The sequence below is a fragment of the Elephantulus edwardii genome, unplaced genomic scaffold (genome assembly GCF_000299155.1).
Source record: "Elephantulus edwardii isolate Elephantulus edwardi_28Jun2011 unplaced genomic scaffold, EleEdw1.0 scaffold00117, whole genome shotgun sequence".
Lineage (NCBI taxonomy): Eukaryota > Metazoa > Chordata > Mammalia > Macroscelidea > Macroscelididae > Elephantulus > Elephantulus edwardii.
The window spans coordinates 4,926,504-4,949,549 of record NW_006399867.1 but is presented as its reverse complement, the minus strand read 5'-3'; the positions used below and the strand labels follow the sequence as shown (position 1 = coordinate 4,949,549).

The 23,046-nt window shown below is 42.8% G+C and overlaps 1 protein-coding gene across 1 annotated transcript in view; it reads right to left on the bottom strand.

Annotated features, from left to right (window-relative positions):
- Positions 1-23,046, bottom strand: part of DNAH3 (dynein, axonemal, heavy chain 3) — a 230,099-nt gene that overhangs the window by 106,994 nt on the left and 100,059 nt on the right. Inside the window, exons 26-35 of the mRNA XM_006892705.1 lie at positions 22,350-22,460; positions 20,747-20,861; positions 16,918-17,116; positions 14,668-14,776; positions 14,389-14,502; positions 13,466-13,642; positions 10,062-10,153; positions 7,552-7,771; positions 6,211-6,345; positions 2,900-3,011 (exon numbers count right to left, since the gene is read on the bottom strand). Of these exons, the coding sequence (XP_006892767.1) occupies positions 2,900-3,011; positions 6,211-6,345; positions 7,552-7,771; positions 10,062-10,153; positions 13,466-13,642; positions 14,389-14,502; positions 14,668-14,776; positions 16,918-17,116; positions 20,747-20,861; positions 22,350-22,460 (1,384 nt within the window). The remainder of the gene's footprint in view (positions 1-2,899; positions 3,012-6,210; positions 6,346-7,551; positions 7,772-10,061; positions 10,154-13,465; positions 13,643-14,388; positions 14,503-14,667; positions 14,777-16,917; positions 17,117-20,746; positions 20,862-22,349; positions 22,461-23,046) is intronic.

Below are 23,046 nucleotides of genomic sequence, written 5' to 3'. Positions count from 1 at the left end.
TACAAAGGCTCAGGTGAGACCAGATGTTAGAGAAGACATTACAGTATCTTGAAGACCAACCACCTTTTATAAATATATTATCCAAGGATAGTCCTTAGAAAGTGTGTTCATATTCAGGATATCTGTTATCAGCAGGGCTTTAGATTTTCAGGCTACTATAAAGTCCAGTGTCTTCAAGTCAACAGAGGCCCTCCAATGGATTTCTGAGACTCCACATCTTACCCCCACAGAAAAGCTGGTGGATTCAACTGTTAAGTCTTCTGGTTAGAAGCACAACACATAACACACCGTATATCACCAGAGTTACTTTGGGTTACTTACCTCACCTTCTCCTGAAGTTCACGCCAAACTGGGCAAATATGCTGGTCACATCTAAGGCTAAAAACATGTATCTGGTCCTAAAAGAACTCAAGCAGGTAGGAAGGGAGTTGCTACATCACCAGTCCTCTATATGTAGCTGGTGCTCTCACACCCGTCCTAAGAATCCTGGCTTTCTGAAAGGTGACTGAGGACCATGGTCATGGAGTCTCTCACCCGCCTCTCTCAGACCAGGACATCTGACTATTTTCATGTTTTTGAGCTTTCTGACATATTTTCCATCATCTTATACAGGATCTCTACTGTAATCCTTTGTAGAGTGGTCAGCTGTGGCAGCCAGGTAGCATATAGTTGTCCTGGTGTCGGGATCATGAAAGTTGAGGCCTGCGTGGCCTTTGGAATAAGTATTTCAGTACACACTTACTTTTCTCCCCTCTTCTTTGTTGCACCCTCACAAGCATTTAAGATCCCAGTTGTTACACGTCAAAGGAGGATGTAGAGTGTTGGCTTTAATGACTATGTCCTGCCAGGTGACTTTGTTGGCTCCCCAAGACAATGGTCCCAAAGCCCCAATAACCAGCAACTCATTCCCTTAGAGTGTTTGGGTGGTGATTAAGAAGCTTATATAACATTTTCCCCTCCTGCCTGTGCTATATACATGGATGCATTTACAGTATATCCATATGAATGTGGGCATATCACTGGCCAATGCTATGTACAGTCATACTTGTCAGTATCTGATTATCTTGTCTATCTGTATATATGCTGTTGACAGAACGTATTTTTTTAAAAAAAATGTGTTTATAAAAAAATTTTGTTTATCATAATTTTTAATTGATTTTAACAGAATTAATTACAATATCTCATCAAACTCCCTTTGTATACGGCCTTCTTCCTTCACTCAACCTATTTATCTATCTTTGCTCCCCTTGCCCTCTTTGCTCATCTCTGTTAGCTCTCCAAGATGGAATCTATCAATGTATACACATCCCCTTGGGTTTTTTTAGTCTATCAGTCATGTGCATTTTGTTCCATATCATTAACTACAATCCCTACAATGTCCACTCATTGTCTAAATCATCCACTCATTGTCAGCTGTCTTTCTTGTGTACCTCTCTGAGTCTTCCCTTCATTTGATGGTACAGTGCTGAGGACCCCTTAACTGCATGGGATTGCATTGTGAGTATCAGAATTAATCTTAGGGGTGAATGGTCAAATGGAAAAACAGCTTACTTTGTAAATGTTAAAATAATAATAAAAACCAAAATATAATAATAACAATAAAATCATTCTTTTTAAAAACCAAATGAAAATATCTTGGCTTTTATTTGAAATGATTAAATTACCAACAGATAAAGATAGTGGGAGATAATGATTACTTTCTCCATCCCACCTGAGGATCTAGCTTATCCCAGAAGACTCTATCAGCTGTTCAATAAGAGATAAAGCCCGCCATCCCCCATCCAATAAATATTCTTACTGTTGGAATACAAGGACCCAGATTAGAATTTACAGGCTGATAAATGGCATAGCATATATAAAACAAAGAGAATGGATTTGTTTCTTTTCTCGTCCATAGTTTCCTAAACTATATTCAAGAATCAAAATTCTTATATAAGTTGAAATGTCCAAATTACTTATGAAGGCTGAGATAGTCCTCAAAGCTAAAATTTGAAAACCCATCAAAACAGCAACATGATCACTAAACATTATTAGAAGAAAGTTTAAAATTAATTTCTTGACGTGATCATTTAAATATATCTCCAATAAGCCCCTGCTTTTCAAACCCACAGGCTTGAGTTTCAACCAAATAAGCATCTGTTTATTTGGTAATAAACACAACTTATATCTGTTTAACAAGGGAGTGTTGGTGGCCTAGTGGGTAAGAAGTTGTGCTGCCAACTCAAAGGGCAGGGTTCAAATCCACTCGCTGCTCCATGGGAGAAATGTGTGCAATCTCTTCCCGCACAATTTATAGCCTCCGAAAACTCCACTAGCTAGGAGTCATTTCTGACTCTTCAGCACTAACAGCCATAGTAATTTGCTTAAGGCCTGGGTCTAACACTACCTTAGAAGAAACAAAAGGGAAAAAAAATCAGAAGGAAGAGAATAGAAAGGGTAGGAAAGAGAAAAAGAAGATAAAACATACAAGTAAAGAAGGACGGGCAATCTCCTCCCTTGCGATTAACTGCCTCTGAAAATCCGCCAGAGGGTCAGCTATGGGTCTGTTCTGACCAGACAATACACAGCAACAAGGAAAGAAAAGGAGGAGAAGAGAGAAGGGAGAGCAGAGGACAGAAAGAAAATGGTAATAATTTGCTTTTGAACTAATTTTGCTTAAACCAATGACAGGAGCTTCTCTCTCAGTGAGAAACCTTTGGAGAAGTCTCCTTTCAGCCTTCAAGGAAATTCCTCTAGCCTGCCCAGCATTTCCCCTAGCACGCATTTTCCACCAGCAGGCAACTGTGTCAGCCACAATCTATTTCTAGGCCTGACGTCACCATCCAGGACCTGCAAAAACAAACAGCCTGGCACTATCTCCACAGAGCCAGGCTCTGGAAGCCGGAGATAAGAGTTTTACCTGCGTGTAAATCACCCAGAGCTGCCGCCAACACTTTGTAAGCGCACGTCTTGCCGCCCATGGGGTTGCCGACAATCATGTAGCCATGTCTTACCAGCATCATTTCATAAATCTGGGAGAAGACAAAGCAGGAGGAGTTTAAGCAAAGCAGGTCTACCCCAGACCACAAGTCAATTATAATTCCATGATGCACGAGAAGCTGAAAGGGGAGTCTCATGGCCACTTCTACATCTGGTGAGCTGCAGTCTTCTATGGGATCTATTATCTAAGAATTTTTTGATGGATAAATGTATGTGCATACCTCGGATTCTCTCATTGTTATCAGGCTGGAGCCGACTCACAGTGGTCCATTCAGCAGGTTTTCAGAGCCAACCCACTGTACAGGGGGAGACTGCCCATCCTTTCTCTCCACAGAGCAGCTGGTGGACTTGAACCACTCAGCTATCATAAGTCATGACTTACTCATGGAAACACCGAGCCCAAGAGAGGTCAAGTAACTTGTCCAAGCTCATCAGTGGTGGACTCAGGAATTGGACACAGAGCTGCTGGACTTTGCATTACACCATCACAATTTGCTTTTGAGTAAGGTGCACCAGATGCAGGCCATAGTTTTTGCAATTACTTGCTATGCATCAGAAAGCTAGACGATGACTAGGAATAATAGAGAATTGATGCCTTTGAGCTGTGATGCTGTAGAAGAGTACTGAATATACCATGGACTGCTAGGAGAACAAACAGGATCATCATAGAGAGGGTGAAACCAGGCTGCTCCTTGGGAGGCAAGGATTCTGGAGCTCTGTCTGACATACGTTGGGCATGTTGCAAAGAGGGACCTGTCCTTGGAGTGGGACATCATGTTGGGGAGGGTGGAGGAAGATCCTCAATGAGATGGATTGATTCAGTGACTGGAGTAATGGGGGTAAGGGTGTCAGAGACAAAAAGGTTGGCATAGGATAGAGCAGGGTTCAGAGCTGTTGTAAATAGGATTGCTATGAGTCACAAGCAACTCGACAGCACCTAACAACAACAACAACATTTGCTTTTATAGAGAAAAAGGAAATAGTGATCATTTTAAGAAACTGTACTTCTCTGAAAGCATCTCCAGGCTTCTATGCGGTTCTGTCTTCATTAGAGAATCTCAGCAGAAGAAGATTCTGAGTCAAAATGCACGTGGGAAAAGAGAAATGACCTTCTATATAAACTTACTTCCACCCTTGAATCTTTTCTGTGTTCTCCCTGTCTGTTAACTATAACGTGGTGATTGCTGATGCACAGATTCTCCGGTTACATGTATCTCAATGAAAATGTATAGCTTCTCTTTCTCTCTAGGAACATAGTTAGTAGCTGGTAGGAAGTTGCACTGCTAATCTAAAGCCAGGGACTCTCTAGTGGCTCAAATTTACCAGTGGCTTCCTCAGGAAGACAAGCTATCGCCTCCTGTCTGGTTTACATTCTCCCAGAAATCTGCTGACGGTCCCTTATGAGTCTGCTGGATGGTTCCTTATGAGTCTGCTGGACGGTCCCTTATGAGTCTGCTGGACGGTCCCTTATGAGTCTGCTGGACGGTCCCTTATGAGTCTGCTGGATGGTCCCTTATGAGTCTGCTGGATGGTCCTTTATGAGTGGACTCCCACTGGATGGCCATGATTTTTTAGTTAATCTCTATATATAGACTCTGAGTCCCTCAAAGAAAGGAGACACAATGAAGACATGAATGTAAGGAGGTGGGAAAATCAAATTAGTAAAGCAGGTCAATGCCATACATTGTGAAGTATATGTTGTCACCCAACAAATTGTGTGAAAGTTGTTGAATGGTGAGCCTAAACTGCTGTGTAAACCTTCACTGAAAACATAATAAAATATTATTTTAAAATGTTGTTGTTGTTGTTGTTGATTGCCTTCAAGTTGAGCATGACTCATAGCGACCCTATGAACAAAAGCCTGAAGCCCCTCTACCACTATCAACATTGATCAAAGTTCACAGAGTTTCAGGAGGCATGTTATTTAGGAAGTAGATGCCACTCCTAATAAGTAGTAAATTGTGTTGTTGTTGTTGTTGCTGTTGTATACCGTTGAGCCAGAACCAACCCACAGCTGACCCTCCAGCAGGTTTTCAGAGACAGTTAACTGTACAGGAGGAAACTGCCCATCTTTCTCTTCACAGAGCAGCTGGTGGATTTGAGCTGCGTACTTTTGGGTTGCCAGTACAACTCCTTACCACTGAGTTACCGGAGCTCCCCAAGTAATAAATAAGAAAGGGAAATATGGAACATTTTAAATTTTAAGGATGAACTCATTCATTTTGTCTTGGAGGAGAGTGAGAAGAGTCTAAATGAGAGTATTGGCAACAGGAGTGGAAGGCAGAAAACAGAATCACATTACTCTGCAGAGAAAGTGCAAATGAGACCTCTTCCATTCAATGGCCATTTTACCCCAAAACTAGAATGGCACTTTACTGTTTTCTGAGCTCAGGACTATACTCCTATCTTCAAAAACAAAGAAAGAGAAAAAATCCAATTCAGTTCATTCTGATGCAGAGTGACCCTGGAGGACAAGTGGTTTGTGATCTGCCTTCTCAACATCCCTTCTCCTGTATATTGAGAAGAGATCAATCATTTTCTCTGGGGAACCTGATTCGGTGGTTCCATCCACACGACTTAGGGGAGTTGACTCTATCTTCACTTCTAGGGGATATATGCATGAATGAGAAAGATGGTGCGTCTAGGACTTTATTATTATTTTAATTTTATACTGGTTTACTTACAAAGTTCATAAAGTTCATATACATTGCCTTTATTTTTTATGATTGGCTTGGGATGGTCATGTGAGTCTATGAGAACCATACAAAGCTAAGACTGAGACTTCTGTTGCAGCCAAATGGAGAGTAATGCTCTCTTGTCTTCTGGGCCTGAATCTGAGAAGGTTTAAGTCTCAGGTTCCTGGGGGATCATCCAAGAATGAAGTTTTCATGCATAGGCGTAGAACCCAGAAATGAGGAGAAAGAGATTCCTGGTACACTACCTAAAAGCCTGGATTCCACTATTCCTGAGGCCAGCTTCTTTCTGGACTATGCAGTTAGAGGACTGAATAAATTCTCTTGTTGATGAAGGTAGTTTGTTGGAATTCCTATCACTTGGAACTGAAAAAGTGCTTACCACTTCAAAGGCTACGACTAAGGCTTATGCTTCATCCCCTAATTAAAGAATAAGCCTCAAGAAAGAGCTAGTCCTAGGAAAGCATTAGACTTTAAACTTCGTCTCAGGGAAACAAAAAGGGAAAGGCATATTCTCAGAAGGACGTAAGGAACCAACCTGAATAATTTTCCCAATAAACCAAGGTACCGGCTGGAGTTTCATCTTCTTGAGGTTCTCATTCAACACTTCCATGAAAATATCATAGTCTGGTTTTGGAAGAATAATTCCAGGAAACAAATCCGATATAATTCCCTGTTAGCAAGAATTCAAGAGAAGGAGAAGATTAAGTGTCAGGCATGAGATTTCAACATTTTCCTACAGAGAGATCTAGACAGAGGAGAAATCTTTCGAAGAATCCCAAATTTTGTGTTCCCACCATGGAACTCATCTAAAATGACATTATCTGTAAAATGTAACCCTCCACTTAAATAATTATAAAAATAAACAGATAAATTATCTGTCATAATAATTATCTGTTATAATTATAACATAATGATAATAATCAACAGATAATGATAATAATTAAAATAATCAACAGATTCATTATCTGTTCATTTTTTATAATGAGTTGGTCCTAGGAATGAACAAGACATTAATTTCTGTCTTGATGGTACTCAGCCTGGTTAAAAAGTGAAAATAATAATTTTAAAACGAAATGAATTAAACTTGATTTTTGAAAAAATCCAAGTATAAAAAATAATGTAAATAGAATGTATATGAATGATTGTATGAAAAACAATGTAAATGAAAGATTGTATAAAACACGATGTGGATGAATGAAACATACTGTAAAGGTATTATTATATGAAAAATCAATAAAAAAAGACTAAAAAAAATAAACCCAGTGGTAAGGAGCTGTGCTGCCAACCTGGAGGTACACAGTTCAAGTCTACCAGCTGCTCTGGGGAGAAAGAAGGGCAGTCTCCTCCTGTGTACGTCACTGCCTCTGAAAACCTGCTGGAGGGACAGCTATTGGTCGGTTCTGCCTCAACCATCCATAATAACAACCTATCCAACAGCAAATATATCCATCCTATTATTGAAACCATTTTCAAGAAAATCACGAACGAACTGGGAGGCTAGGATGTCAATCAGTAACCAAAACAAGCTGACTGACTGGCTTCGTGCTGCAGAGGAGAGCAGTGCTTCGCCCTATTTTCAAGGTGACCTTTTAGAAGCTGATCCAGCCTTTCCTCTGACACTTCTCTGGGTCATTTTGAACCCCCAACCTTTCAGCTAGTAGGGGAACACTTAACCATTTGTTAACCATTTCTGGCTAACACCATTATTCTTTCAACATGGGAGGGAAGGGCATTAAGCTAGACAGGCTAGATGAAGAGAGGAGTTGGGAAACTGGACAAGGAGCCTCACCCATCTGTGGAGAGGATGGTACAGAAGACATGTCACCTTTACACACTCAGTCCCAATGCCCTACCAAGCTTCCAAACCAACACATACCTGAAATAGAGGGACATCTTGAGCCAGGAACTTGGCCAGGTTGACATCCAGCAATGCCCGGAGCAGCAGGACGCTTTCATTCTCCTGTGGATACTTGAGCTTCAGGTTGCCTGCGGCAGTGAGCACAGACTTGACAGCTCGCATGCCGTAGTCGTAGTGGTGCTGGGAGGAGAGCTGCTCTGAGCACAGCCGGTAGGTGGCGACAATCTTCTGGGAGAGGCTGAGGGAACAAAGACTTGTGTGTGTAGATCCTCAGACAGGACTGTGTCTTGTTCAGCAAACATTTCCAACATCCTTGTCCATGGCTCTCCAGAAGCCAGGCTTGCTATGGACTGGGTGGAGAAGCAATGGCTTGCTATGGACAGGATGGAGAAGCTACGGTTTGCTATAAAATGGATGGAGACCTTCATGTGAAGGTTTTATAGCTAAGGCATTGGGACTCTCTCAGAGTTGTTGGGTCAAGTCAACTGCAACTCATTGTTGTTGTTATGCGCCATCGAGTCGCTTGCGACTCATAGCAACCCTACGTATAAGAGTTCTAAATGCCATCCTATCCTGTGCCAACCTAGCCGTCCCAAATGCACTTTTTCCCACCACTCCAGTCACAGAATCGATCCATCTCATTGAAGGTCTTCCTCTCCTTCACCGCCCCTCCACTCTCCCAAAAATGATGTCCCTCTCCAAGGACCAGTCCCTCCTTGTAACATGTCCAAAGCATGTCAGATGAAGCTTCAGAATCCTTGACTCCAAGGAGCATTCCGGCAACTCACAGATCTTTTTCTATTTTTCTTCTTCCACTGGGCTTCTGAGACTGTAAATCACACAGGAGGAGACCTCTCATCTTTCTCTCTCAGCACCACGGATGGATTTGAATTGCCAGAGAGGTTCAGTCCTTGAGTTAGAACCACAACTCCCTATGGATTACACCACCAAGGCTCCCCAGCCCCAGCACAAAGCTGAGTGTAAAGCAGATACTCAGTAAATGCAGACCACTTCAATAAATAAATTGATGGGCAAGTTACTACAATCAAGGTCTATTATTGGGGCTGCGGGAAGCCAAACAACCCTCCTAATACTGATAGTCTAGGCAGTCTCCTTAGAAGCAAGCAAGAATGACAAGACTTTGTCTCACAGACTCTGGGCATGATCTCAAGGAGGGGCCAGCAGCTGGAGGAGGACATTATATTTGGGGGGAAAGCAGTGGACTGGCATGCAATTGCAACAGTGGGCTTGAGTGGGGCAGAGATTGTGAGGATGGCACAGGATCAAGCAGGCCTGTGTTCTGTGGCACAGAGGGACATTAGGTGTCAGAGCCGACTTGACATCACCCAGTAACAATGGTCTCTTGGCCAAGAAGGGTGACACATTCCTTATAGACTTTCTGCAGCCCCTTAGATAATGTTGTAACACAAAGGCCTTATGAAGACATCTGTTCTAACAACAGCAACAACAGCAAAATCAATTCCTTATGATCAGGACAATGACTACAAAATTTGGAACAGAACAAAATAAGCCACCTTAAAATTAATATGCATTACTATCGGTCTATGTGTTGCATATGTATATATGTATGTGTTTAATCTTCGCAGTTACGTGCTATGCATCAGAGAGCTGGACAATGACTAGGGATGATAGAGAATTGATGCCTTTGAGCTGTGGTGATGGAGAAGAGTGCTGAACATACCATGAACTGATAGGAGAACAGGTTTGTCTTGGAGAGGGTGAAGCCAGAATGCTCCTTGGAGACAAGGATTCTGAAGCTTTGACTGACTTACTTTGGACATGATGCAAGGAGGGACTGGTCCTTGGAGAGGGACATCATGTTTGGGAGAGTGGAGGGACAGCGCAGGAGAGGAAGTCCCTCAATGAGATCAATTCTGTGATTGGGGTGGTGGGAATGAGTGTGTCGGAAATGGTGGAGTTGGCACAGGATGAAGCAGCGTTTGGAGCTCTTGTACATAAAGTGACTTGACAGCACATAACAACAACAACATGCATTTATGAAGATGTTGATCCGTGTGTGTATGTATGTTTGAAAAATGGTTAACATTTAATGACCATTAATATGACCCAGCTTATTGATCAATAAACCTTATATTGATAAAAATGTTAATTGTACATGATATTAAACTTTCCTCTTCAATCTTAGAATAATTTCTCATGTTCCATGGCAGTAAGTCTTTTGTGCTAAGAGTGAGAGGTAGACAGGAAATAGTTTTGTATTTTCCTTACTAGGAATCAGGATGTATGTAAATATAATGAGGTCTCTTGGGACCGCAGGCCATTTACCCGACAAGAATGGGGTCAGGATCAAGCCAGGACTGTATGTTCACAGATCAATGAGCAGAACCAAGGTTCTTAAATTTGTTTGCTGTTCACTCCATGGGTAGGTAACTCACCTTGAAAGCACCAGACCAAAAAAACAAAAAACCAGAAAACAACAACAAAAAAAACCCTCTTTCAGAATCATCCATAGATGTCTAGAATATAGGAGACTCAACCTAACTTACCTTCGGGAGTCCAGAAACCCCATAGAATAGAGGGAGATTTCTCCAATCAGGGCATAATCTGGCACCATCATGGCTACTGTCCTGAATAAAGCCTGGGAAAGAGATAATCGGCCATAAGAATGCGGACATGCATAGTGAATGTGGAGGAACGTTCATTTACAGAGTCACTGAGAAATATTACGCTCATTCAGTCCACTCCATGGACAATCAGTAAAAGGAGGCCTAAAGAACAAGCTACTGTGTCGGACCACCTTAATAGGATAGATGCGCCATTTACCCGACCTCCCCACTGGCCCTGCCTCGGTAAGTGCCGTCCTGCTGGATCCCTGCAAAGTTGAACAGCAGGCTTTTGATACTGGTATCCCAATAATACTTTATTCTCCTATTCCAAATGAAGAGAGCTCTGGTGGCCTAGTGGCACGAAGTTGCACTGCAATCCTGAAGACACACAACTTGAGGCCACCAGCTGCTCCACTGGAGAAGGATGGGCTATTTCCTTCTGTGCAATTAACTGCCTCTGAAAACCCTGCCAGAGGGGTCATCTGTGGGTCGGTTCCAACTCTACGGTCCACCACCACCACAGCACCAATTCCAAATGAAAACCTCTCATAGTAACTGGTGCTTCTAGGGTTAGATATGAACAGTAGAAGTCATTTAGGAATGCCGGACCTACATACATTAGAAGAATCTCAACATCACACAGACCTGACTCTGAGTTCTTGTTCTGCCACCAACTGGCTGTGGGAGAGTTAAGTGACTGAGGCAACCCAAGCCTTCTAGATCTGTCATTCCCTCTCAAAACGGGGTAACAGCTTTACTCTCTTCACTGAGTTTAGAACAAATGGCACACTCTCAGTGCTTAGAAGAGTGTGCGTCACACGCTAAGTGCTCCATCCATGTTAACTTTTGTCGTTAATGTCTTAGGTCTCAGAGGAGATGTGATACCCAACCCTCCAGAGAAGTGAAGTGATTTGCCCATCACACAGTTAGAGACAGAACTAGGAAACTCAGGCTTCCTGATGCCAACATCCAGGTGCTTTCTACTCTGTTACACTGCCTCGTGAAAACTGCTTGTGCAGATAATAACATGGTTGCTGGGTGAGGGGAACAGATTGGGAAAAATGAGAGTGACTGGGTGGTAAAAAAAATGAGGAAAATGGATCTAAATTCTACTTCCACCTTCACTCACCTGGATTGACCTAAAGGAGAAGAGTCACACCCAAACGTCTACCAGACTCTTCTATTTCTAGAGAGAAGTGGGCATTCTTGGGATAAGATCCTAGGTACCATCCAGAATGCACAGGAGTCATCGAGTATCAAGCCAGCAGATCTGGGTGTGGTTAGATCCTATCACTTCCATTCAAAGGGTTGGAGCAGTAAAGTGATAATAAATTCACTAATGGGGCCGGCCCAGGAGTCTTCTTCTGGTTGGCCCTGCAGCTGAAGTGGAGCGAGGAGACCCAGACACTTTGTTCTTGTTGTTGGGTGCCGTCGAGGTGAGTATGACTCATAGCAACCCTATGAACAGCCGACCTGAACCCTGCTCTATCCTGTGCCATCCTCATCATCTCTGAGACACTAGAACCCACTGCTGAAGTCACCATGCCAATCCATGTCGTTGGGGGTCACTGACCCTCCATCTTTCCAAGCATGGTGTCCCTTTCCAAGGAATAGCCTCGCCTAGACCCTTTGTACTTTGGTTTTTATTTCCTTCCCACGAGAACAGCATGCCAATGTCACAATGAATCTGCTCCCTTGGAGGTGGCCTGGTAGCGCTCTCTCTCCTTTAGAAACACTTTCCTTGCACCAGCAGCAAGGCCAACAGATAGTGCCATGGCTGTACCTTACACCTGCTTTGCAATAGAGAGTGGGAGCAAATGGGCTCCTCTGTCATCTCTCTAGCTGGTTCAAACAGCCTGCTTTGGTTTGGAAATAAGTTGGGTGTTGCCAGTTCCATTAGATGGTTCACATATGGCATGTCCATCAGAGCTCATACCACACCCAGCTTGTTTCTCTTCTGTAGCCAACTGAAGCCGGGACCCTGCAGTGTTCATTGCTTCCTACTTGCCATGGGCTCACTCTCCTCCCATAAGACCTCATTGGGTAAGTGGCTGTGATTTGGGGTCAAGTATCACTTTAGCACCACCAAACTCTACTACTACTTTTAAAAAATTCTCTTTTATTTTTTAATAATAAAATTTTTTATTTTAATTGGGATTTTAATAAAAGTTTACAGAAAAGTTGGATTTTTAGTCATTCATTGTTGCACATTTTCCTCCCTCCCCCTGTGTACATTTTTTAAAAATATTCATTTAGTGTTATACAATTGCCTCCCTTCCCCCTTCCCTACTTCCTCTCCCCCAGTCCTCTTTTCAATGCACCTCTTATTGTGGACTGTTGTCTATAATATAATGTCTATAAAGCCTAACCTTAGATTCCTCTTAAACAGTTCTTTCCTTCGTCTGTTCCAGCATAAGCAAGAGCAATAAGACACAAGGAGGAAATAAGAGGTATCCAAACTGGCAAAGCAAAGAGGAGGTAAAACTATCTCACATGGAGATGATACGATGGTAGATTTAGAAAACCCTAAAGACTCAGTGGGAAAACTACTGGACATAGTCCACCAATACAGCAAAGTGGCAGGATATAAGAGCAACATACAAAAATCAGTTGCCTTTCTCTACAGTGACAAAGAGAATACAGTAAAGGAACTAAGAAAAACAGTACCCATCACAACAGCTAATCACAAGATTAAATTATAGCAGCATCGTTCAACATCACAAGAACATAGAAACAGCCCAAATGTACAACTACAATAAAAATGGATTGAGAAATTATGGTACATTCACTTGATGAAATACTACACAGCACGCAGGAGCAATGATTTTGAAATTCATTTCCTAACTTGGGAGGAACTGGAGAGCATTATGCTAATGAATTAACTTAGTCTCATAAGAATAAATATTGTAAGATATGATATGTGTGTTATATAATATGTGTGATTATACACACACACACACACACACACACCCATTATTGTAGAAATAGAAAGATAACTAGTAAAATGTGTATGAGGATCCAAGGGGGGGTAGGAGCGGAGGGTGAGGACGGGCAGGGGGTTAACCATAGGGTCACATAATTTGATGCGCAAAGGGAGGAGCGGGTAATGGAAATGAGAAAGATCTGGTGTGCAAAACAATGTATACGAAATTTGTTAAGTAAACCAGTATAAAATATAAATTTTATTTAAAAAGAAGATTAAATATGTGGGAGCAAATCTAAGTAGAGACTCAAATTACCACCATTCCCTCTTACAGCCAGAAAATGCTACCTGGCTTCTCTAGAGAGCTCTGAGTACCCACAGAGATTCACACATGACAACAGGACACCCAGAATTTGATTACCTTGAGATTATCTGGCAGCTCAGCCCTGCCAGCATAGCCGGGGTTCATGGTGATGAAGACGGCACAGGTTGGGTTCAGAGAGAGTTTGGTGCCTTCAAAGATGAACGTCTTCAGCTTCCGGATGATGGCCTGCTGAATGCTGAGGATCTGCTGAGCTATGACCGAGAGCACTTCGACCTGGGGTGAGAAGACCAGGCTGGTGTGAGCCACGCCTCCTGGTCTCCCATGCTGCTCTCCCTTCCCTTAGCAAAGTGGAGACTCGGTCACTTGGGAACCAGACTTTCACATTAAAATCTTAAGAGCATGATTTGTTGGTAAATAAAGAAAATTGTGTGTGTATGGATGCATGCATATGTGTGTGTGCATAAATACAATAGGATTTTCTTTGTTCCAGTACCGACAACATTGTTCACCACATATTATAGCTATTAAAATTCTTTATTGATTCAAATGTCACGTTCAAGTTTTCTGACCTCCATTAGTACCCAAAAGAACCAATCACCCCTTCTTTAGTATTACTATCATGGGCTGCTATTATATTGATTTAACTTTTATTTTCCCACAATGCCATATACAGAGGCATTCTACTTTTGAACTGGACTGGACTGTCTGTCTTTCTGTTGCTAAAGACACTGAAGGCAAGACAATTTCTCACTCCTCTTTGCATCACGAACATAGGCAGACTATTTGACATATATAACAGCAGCTCCATAAACAAGTACGTGAATGAGTTGTGATGGTACTGGGGGGATGATATTGATGACATGTGTATTTAATCTCCAGGGGGCTATATTGGTTTCATTCAAAATTACCTACTCTGTGGGGTCATGAAGGAGACAGGCTCTGTCATTGAGAGGCAAGAACCCAAAGATACTCTCCCCCATGCCTGGCCCTTCTGATCTGCAGCCCAGCTGCAGTGTTACCTCAATCCTGTTGAACTCATCAAAGCAGGCCCATGCTCCTGCCTGCGCCAGACCCTTGAAGAACTTCCCCATGGCTTTGTAGTCCAAACCATCAGAGCAGTTGAAGACCACACACTAGCGAGAGAGAGAATAAACAGGTGGTGGGGATCCTTTCTTCCTGTAATACCTGATGTAGAGATAGGTTCTTGCTCTGTCTGTTACACTAAACCACACTGCACTTGGTGGTAACGTCCATAAAGGGGTGAGAAGAGAGGGTGGGAGTGGATGGCAGTCCCCTACCTGCTTGGCCAAAGCTTTGGCCAGATCTTTGGTGGTTTCTGTCTTGCCTGTCCCAGCTGGACCCTCAGGAGCACCCCCAAGGTTCAGCTTCAGAGCCCCCATCAATGTTCTGAGGGGAAGGAAAACAAGAACTCGGTGTTAGAGGTCCAAAAAACCAACAGAAATCAGAGCAGGGAAATGGGCTTTATTTTAATAAAATTGGTTTTCTTTTAATCATACAAAGAGTTTCCATTTTTCCTCCTGATTATATAACCCATAGAGAGCTCTGGTGGTTGAGTGGTTAGGAGTTGCGTTGTCAAGTCCAAAGGTACACAGCAGCTCCATGGGGAAAAGATGTATAATCTCCTCTTGTGAGATTGGTCTGTGAAAACCCACTGGAGGGTCAGCTATGAGTCAGTTTCAACAATATGTAGCCAGTATATTCTATTTTACTCAACATCATAACTTCAGAGCTTTGCAGTCCAGGTGGCACTTAAAAACATTCGTTGACTGAATTATTGAATGGATACATGGACACACATACACATACATAAAGGAATAAAATAAAAGTATCTCTCATAATCCCACATTCCAAAAATTCCACAGGTTATGAGCCTTTAAATTTTTTACTCAGTTTCACATTCTCAGCAAATAAACATAATGCCTGGCATTTGGGACAGGCAACGTAAGTTCAGTCAATGAGTCTTGTTGGTAACTATGATACCATGGTGCCCGTATGAGGGCTACAATTCCAATTACCATACTTTGTTGTAAACAACTGTGTATGTGTCTCCTCCATTAGATTAAGGGTTCTTCAAGGCCACGGATGTTGTACAGAAAGTATCAATAAATGTTCACAAAATAATGAGTGGAATAAAATAATAAACAGCAAAAAAAACCATAGAAAACAGAAAACAACTGAAGATTTTTGAAATGAGAAAATATTCAAGTATTATTTTATAACTTTAGAAGATTTCAGAGACTGTACAAAAAAATAAAGAACAAAATGTAAATATCATCAAGTTGACAAAATCCAGATTTTTCCCCCCCTTTAGGAACGTCAAAGAAAGCAGTGAAAGCACTTTGCTGAACAGTCTCTCTGACAGTATTTCTGTATTATCAGGTCCCCAAATCCAAGCTAGCTGGCAAAGTTTAGAAACTCTGCCTGGACTCTTCACCTGATTCCTCATCTACCTCTTGGCTATGGGACCTCCAGGGGCCATCTTGATTCCTGCCATTGGAGTAGTTATTGTTGTTATGCACCATCAAGTCACTTCAACTCACAGTGATCCTATGTACAACAGCCCTGAAACCTGTTCTATCCTGTGCCAACTTTACTGTCTCTGACACCTACCCTCATTATACCAGTCACTGAATCAATCCATCTCATTGATGATCTTCCTCTGTCCCTCCACCCTTCCAAGCATGATGTCCCTCTCCAAGGACTGGTCTTGCAACATGTCCAAAGTATGCCAGAAGAAGCCTCAGAATTCTTGCCTCCAAGGAGTAGCCTGGTCTCACCATTGGAGAGTATTCTATTTAACTAGTCATCTTAGTTTCAATATATTAATTTGCCTAAGACTTTTCCTGAGTTTTCATTTCAGTCCTGAAGGTTTAGTGTCTGTTATCATCCATGGAATCACAGTAACTGTGAAGGTCAAGGTTGTGTGTGTCATTTTGATTGTCCACAATTCTCTGGTTTGGGCAGTTATGATGTAGTTATTCTTTTGCTGATATTTGATATATTCACCTTCATGAGCAGTCACCAACTAGCAGCCAATCAGTTGGAAGAGCGTTCCCTCAGGGGTGTGGCTTGCATCACATACATATGGGCATTCTGACAGAACAGTTTTGCTTTTTGTTCAATCTGGAGTTTGCATCTGGCTCTTCAGCATCTGATTTCTGGTTCTTTAGACTAGAGCCAGCAGCCTACCATATTGCTTGCCAATCTAATCTTCTGATCTTGGGGTCTGCCAGCCACATGGACTTGGACTTTGCCTCTATAAGCATGTGAGCCATTTCCTCGAGATAATCAACCCCTCTCTCCCCTTCTCTCTCGCCTTTCTCTCTCCTCTTTCTCTTATATTCTCTCTCTCTCACACACACCACACACACACACATACACACACTCTAACACCCACACGCACTCCTTCACGGGTTTTATTTCTCTAGAGAATCCAGGCTAATATATCTCTAATCTCCCTCTCCATATTCTTTCCCTTCTCTAGTTCTCTATCCACACGCCTCGGACTGACAGGAGCCAACATTTACCTGTAGCAGCGGTCAGTGAGGGGCGTAATCACCAGCCGGGGGGAGTTGCCCAGGTACTCATAGCCATACAAGGCTTCTGTGGTTATCATCTGCACCTTCACATCTTTGGAATCCCAGTAGTAGCGCAGCTGGGAGATCCACTGAAAGTCGCTCAGATCAGAAACATTGTCCTCAGATAACTTGGCCACCACATCACGAGCTGTTGGACAAATATTCAGAAACACAGCTAAGTGGAGCCGCCAGAATCCTCCTGTCTTTACAGAGAGTTCAAGGAAGGCTACAGAGTTCATCAAGGTCACCCCTCCCTCACTAATTTTAGGCTCAAATCTGGTGGCCTGGTGGATAAGGGGTTGTGCTGTCAGCCCACAGTCAGGGGGTTCGCATCTACCAGTTCCTCCTCAGGAGAAAGATGGGTAATCTCCTCCAGTGTGACTACAGCCTCTGAGAATCCACTGGAGCGTCAGCTATGAGTTAGTTCTGACTCTGTGGCAATGAGAAAGAAAGAACTTCTTGTCAACCTGGAGGCACCAATGTCTCTCAGAAGCAGGCTTGCTTTCTTTTTTCTTCTTCTTCCTCAGGAGCGAGATAGAGAATTTTCTGGGCTGTATGTTCTCAGACAGCAGGATCAAGATGCAAACTCATTGTAGTTAAGTTGGAACTGACTCATAGCTGACCCTTCATTGGGCTTCCCCTGGTGTAAACTGCACAGGAGGAGACTGCCCATCTTTTCCCCCAAAAGAGCTGGTGAACTTGAACCTTTATGGAGGCATGGCCTTTGATTTTAGCAGCACATCTCCCTATAAACCAGACCCCGTGCTCTGAACTCAGATTGTCTGGGTCCCAGTTCTGGTTCCACCATTCTTAGCCATGTGATTCTGGGCAAGTTCTGTGATCGCTGTCTATCCCTTAATTACATAATCTGTAAAATGAAGACAGCATGATTACTACCTTAGAGAGCTAGGATTATGGGGATTTAAATATGCAGAGTAAATCCAAGTCATAGCAACACTACACTGGATGTTCCAGGCATAAATCTTAGCAGGAGAAGACAGCACATTTTTCTCCCATGGGGTGGCTAGTGGCTTGAACCTGAAAACTTTGGTGGGTAGCCCAACACATTATGCACTATACCACCAAGGCTTCTTATTATGAGGATTAAATATATGTATGTTAATCAGATATGTGTGTTTCTGCATACCAAAAAATTTATTTTGACATACAGCAAACCTAATTGACTGAGAACTACCACACAGGGTTTCCTAACCTCTAATCTTGACAGGTTTCATATGAGCACAGTCAGGTGTTCTGGGGTTCCCTTTCTTCTCAAGATTAGCCACAGATTGTTGTGATCTACACAGTCTAGCTTTTGCATAGTCAATGAAACACAGATATTCTTCTGGTATTCTTTGGTTTCTGCCAAGATCCATCTGACATTGGTGAAAATGTCTCTAGTGTCACAACCTCTTCTAAATTCAGCTTGTATTTCAGGTAGTTTCTCTGTTGATGTACTGCTCCAGCTGGTTTTGGATAATCTTCAGCAGGATTTTGCTTGCATGTAATATTAGTGATATTATTCGATAATTTCCACACTCTATTGGGTCTCAATGGGAGTAAATATCAATCTCTTCCAAGGAGTTGGCCAGGTAGTTGTTCACCATTATTTCCTGACACAACCTTGTGAGACAAGGGCAGAAGTTGTTTGTTGAAATATGTGTTCATATGAAACCTATACTCGGACCAAGAAGCAGTCCTCAGACAGAGCAAGGTAACACTATATGGTTCAAAATCAGGAAAGGAGTGGGTCAGGGATGTGTCCTGTCTCCATACTTTTTCAATCTATACGCAGACCACATCATTTGGGAGGCTGGGCTTTATGAGGAGGAATGTGACGCCAGGATTGGAGGAAGACTCATCAATACCTGCACTATGCAGATGACACATCGTTGTTTGCTGTATCTAAGGAGAAGCAGGAGCACTTACTGAAGAAGGTCAAGGACTGTAGTCTTCAATTTGGATTGAAGCTCAACATCAAGAAGACAAAGATTCTCACCACTGGGGCATTTTGACAGCATCATGATTGATGAAGAAGAGATTGAGGCTGTTAACAATTACAGCTTGCTAAAGCTTCACAATCAACACTCTTGGCACCAGCAGTCAGGAAATCCAAAGATGAACTGCACTGAGAAAGTCTGGTGTCAGAGACCACTTCAGAGTTCTGAGAAGCAATGATGTCAGTCTAGAGACTAAGGTGCACTCGAAATTACTTGTTATGCTTCAGAAAGCTGGACAATGACTAAGGATGACAGAAGAAGAATCAATGCCTTTGAGTTGTGGTGCTAGAGAAGAGTCCTGAACATACCACAGACCACCAAGAAAACAAATAGGTCTGTCTGTCTTGGTGAGGGTGAAACTGAGTTTCTCCTTAGAGGCTAGGATTTTGAAGCTCTGTCTTAAATACTTTGGGCACATCATACTTGTAAGACTGGAGGGACAGCGCAAGAGAGGAAGACCCCAGATGTGACGGATTGATACAGTAACTGGGGCTATGTGGGTAGGTGTGTTGGAGTCAGTGAGACTGTCTCAGGATGAGGCAGGCTTCAGAGCTATTGTCCAGACGGTTGCTATGAGTCACAGGCAACTCAACAGCACATAACAACAATAAAATCCCGATAGGAGCAGATGAACAGGACTTTTATCCTGCAGAGTACTAGTAGGTTGGAGCTGTTGATCTTTCTGTAAGCAGTTGAACACTTAACTCTCAATTGCTTAATTGCTAACACTAATATCTCTCTATGTATGTACACACATGTGAACACATTAAACTGTACTTTGCACATAACATTATATAAGGATTAGCCTCTGTTTTACTATTATTGTTGTTGATTATCTTCAAGCCGAGCACAACTCATCGTGACCCTATGAACAAAAGGCCTGAAGCCCTCTACAAGTATTGATATTTATCAAAGTTCATAGAGTTTCAGGAGGCTTGTTGCTTAGGAAGTGGATGCCACTCCTGCTTCCAAAACTGTCATAGTATGTATCCCCAAATTCTTAGAGAAGAGACCCATAGGTCTTTGCAATATATTGCTTTTCCAAATGCTGCCATCCCTATTATGATCTCTTTGGCTCTGTTCCTTAAGGGGAAGAAGATGCCATGAAATACCAGTAAGATGCTTGCTATGTGAGCAAGAGACACTGTTACCAGGCAACCAGTCTGGTCCAGCCCTAGTTTCCATGGTGATGATGGAGGGAGGATGAGGGGAGTGGTTCGTTTTCTATAAAGACCCTAGCTCTTCTTTTTCTCCTTCTCTTTTTTTTTTCTTTCTAAGGAATAACTGGAAGGCATCATCTCTCACCCTTAGGTTTGGAATCTGACAGACATAGGGTCAGGTTACAAAAGAGCCTTTCTGCTCACTAGCTTTGTGCCTCTCAGCAAAATGCATGCTTCTCTGTATCTCAGGGTTCTGATGTGTGAAATGTATGTTAAAAAACTGAGACAATGTGTGCCAAACGCCTTGTTTTGAATAACCTGATCATTCAGAAAGATGCTCTATCGTTTCTCCAAGGGAAATCACCTCAAGTTGGTGAATCGTAGAGCTGACGCTGGCCACTGCCGCCACAGCAAGAGGTCTCCTCGGAGCGCTCCTTGACATAACGAAGAGGATGAGGAAGGGGGATCGCAGCCCTTTGCTGTTGGCTTCTCTCTTTGCCCTTTCACTCTCCTCTCAGAGATGCCAGGAGACCCTGAGTCATTCCACTTAGGAGAAGGAAGGGGGCTCTGCCTGCCTGTTGTTTCTGGACAGTGACACCACGGGACGTCTCTGCTTACCGTGGACATCGATGACTGTGAGGGCGCCGAGTGTGAGCCGAGCCCCACTGCTCAGCTTCCCCCGCACCAGCTGGACAATCTGTGCAATCTGATCATTGCTCTTTTGCAGAAAACCCTGGAAAGACAATTAATCAAACTGGATTCTCCTCTGGTAGCCCCCACCTCAGGTCATGGCACCATCCACCACCTGATGACTCAAGCCATGCACTGAAGTGCTGTCACTCAAGGCCTCCTGTCCCTCAGCTTGCTATGATTAACTTCTAAATATGAACTTCCTTAATATGTTTCTCATTTGCTATTATCCTTTCTTCACACCAACACCACCATGGCCCACCACCCCATCTTGCTGGGATAGTTTGGAAGCTTGCTATCCCATCTTCCTGCATTATTTCTAGCCCTCTTTTTAATCTATTCACTTCCCAAAGTTTTTATCTCCTTATATTGCTCACCAGTGGGAAAGAATATTGCTTTGGTGTTAATAATACGTGAAATAATGATAAAGTATACAATCCCAAATTCTCCTCAACCCATAAGGAACTTGGGGCCACATGGCAAGCAAGTCGTCTGAAATCCAAGGAAATTTAAGTGGTTCCAAGGAGCTCGTCTCATTGGCAGAATCACTATGACATCAGAGTAATTTAGGTTGAGTGGTAATGGCAAAAGAGTAGACTGTGGAACAGACGGGAGGTCAGAAAAAGATCAATACACATATCGTCCCATAGGTTCCCCCTCATGCAATTGATTTTCAAGGACTGTATCAAACATAATTCTGTACAGAAAAGAGACTTTTAATTATTTTTAACAAGCAGTGCTGGCACAACCGAATACCCATATGCAAGATTAAAGAAATCCTATCTATACTTCATATCACATATCAAAAAACTGGATCACAAACCTAAATATAAAATTCAAAGCTACAAGATATCTAAGAGAAGATATTTTTTGTCATTGAAAGAGGAAAAATATAAATGCATTAATTTCATTTTTTAACATTAAAATGCCTGCTCTCCAAAAAAAATCAAAGAGGGGGGCACATTTATGAAAACTCCTTAGTAACAGGACTGGAAGCTAAGTGCATCTAAGTCTTGCCCTGTTGAGGACTGTCGTCGATGGCAGGAAGTAACTGCTAACAGATGTGCCTGGAGGCATATTCAGGGCAAATGAGAGATGCAGGTGCATAAGTGAACTTGGTTTCATGAGAGAGGTCTGAAGAAAGAGCTGGGGTGAAGGTGGATATGGGAAAGGGGGATGGTGAGCGGGGGATCCTGGTGGAGGTCGAGAAGAGAAGAGTATCACGTAGACTCTTGGTTAGGGAAGAGGACACGGTGGATTGGTGGATGTTTTGCCAGCTTGATCCCGAGAAGCAAAGAGGCCCCAACAGTGGAGAAATACTATATGGGAAGGAAGGCAAGGGGTCACGCACAGCAGCACTCCTGGGCAGTGTCAATTCCAAATTCTCCGCCCCACAGTCCCCATGACTGTTGCAAGACCATGGATCTCGATCATTTTTATTTCAAATACTTGACTACTGTAATTAGGTGTCCTGCAGAACCTCACTGAAGGGGTGACTTCCTTGTGCAAACTTGAAAACGGATTCACTTACTGGTAAGGTGTTATCAAGTATAGCTTGGGATACCTCCTGGGTCCAAAAGATGGAAGAGACACAGATAACTACCTGGCCAGGCCACTGTAAGACCCATTGATCACGAGAGACCTGAGGAAATGCAGAAAGGCAGACTGAGTGAAGTATAACTGTCGAGCAATTCATCTTAGCACATGACTTAAACTGCTTAAAACTGCCCACCCCCATGTCACTTGCACAAAAAATCCAAAGCCTTTCCCATCCTCAGATGCCACAGGTTTGGAATCTCTGGGATTACTGATTTATTCCACTTTTACTGTTTTGAAAGCCCTTTGTATCTGCTTTCACGATCCTATCTGGTAATTTTACCATATACAACAGTTCTCCTCTGCTCGAGGGTCTCTATGAGGTAGAATGGATTTGATAGCAGTGGGGTGCTTTGCTGGTTTGTTTTTGACATGAATTATGATCCAGGTGTTCTTCTCTTTCCAGGGAGTATTCACAATTGCTCTCTTTAGTGACTGCATCCCACAGGGATGTGCTGTGCCACAGGCTTCCCTCAGCCACACTTTCTGGTACACATCAGCAAAGCTGTGGCCTGAGGGTTACAGCTGGCTTGCAGTTTGATGTTGTAAATAAAGTTTTATTGTAACCCAGCTATGCCCACTCATGTCCATGTTGTCTATGGCTGCAATTGGTATGACAGGATATATGGCCT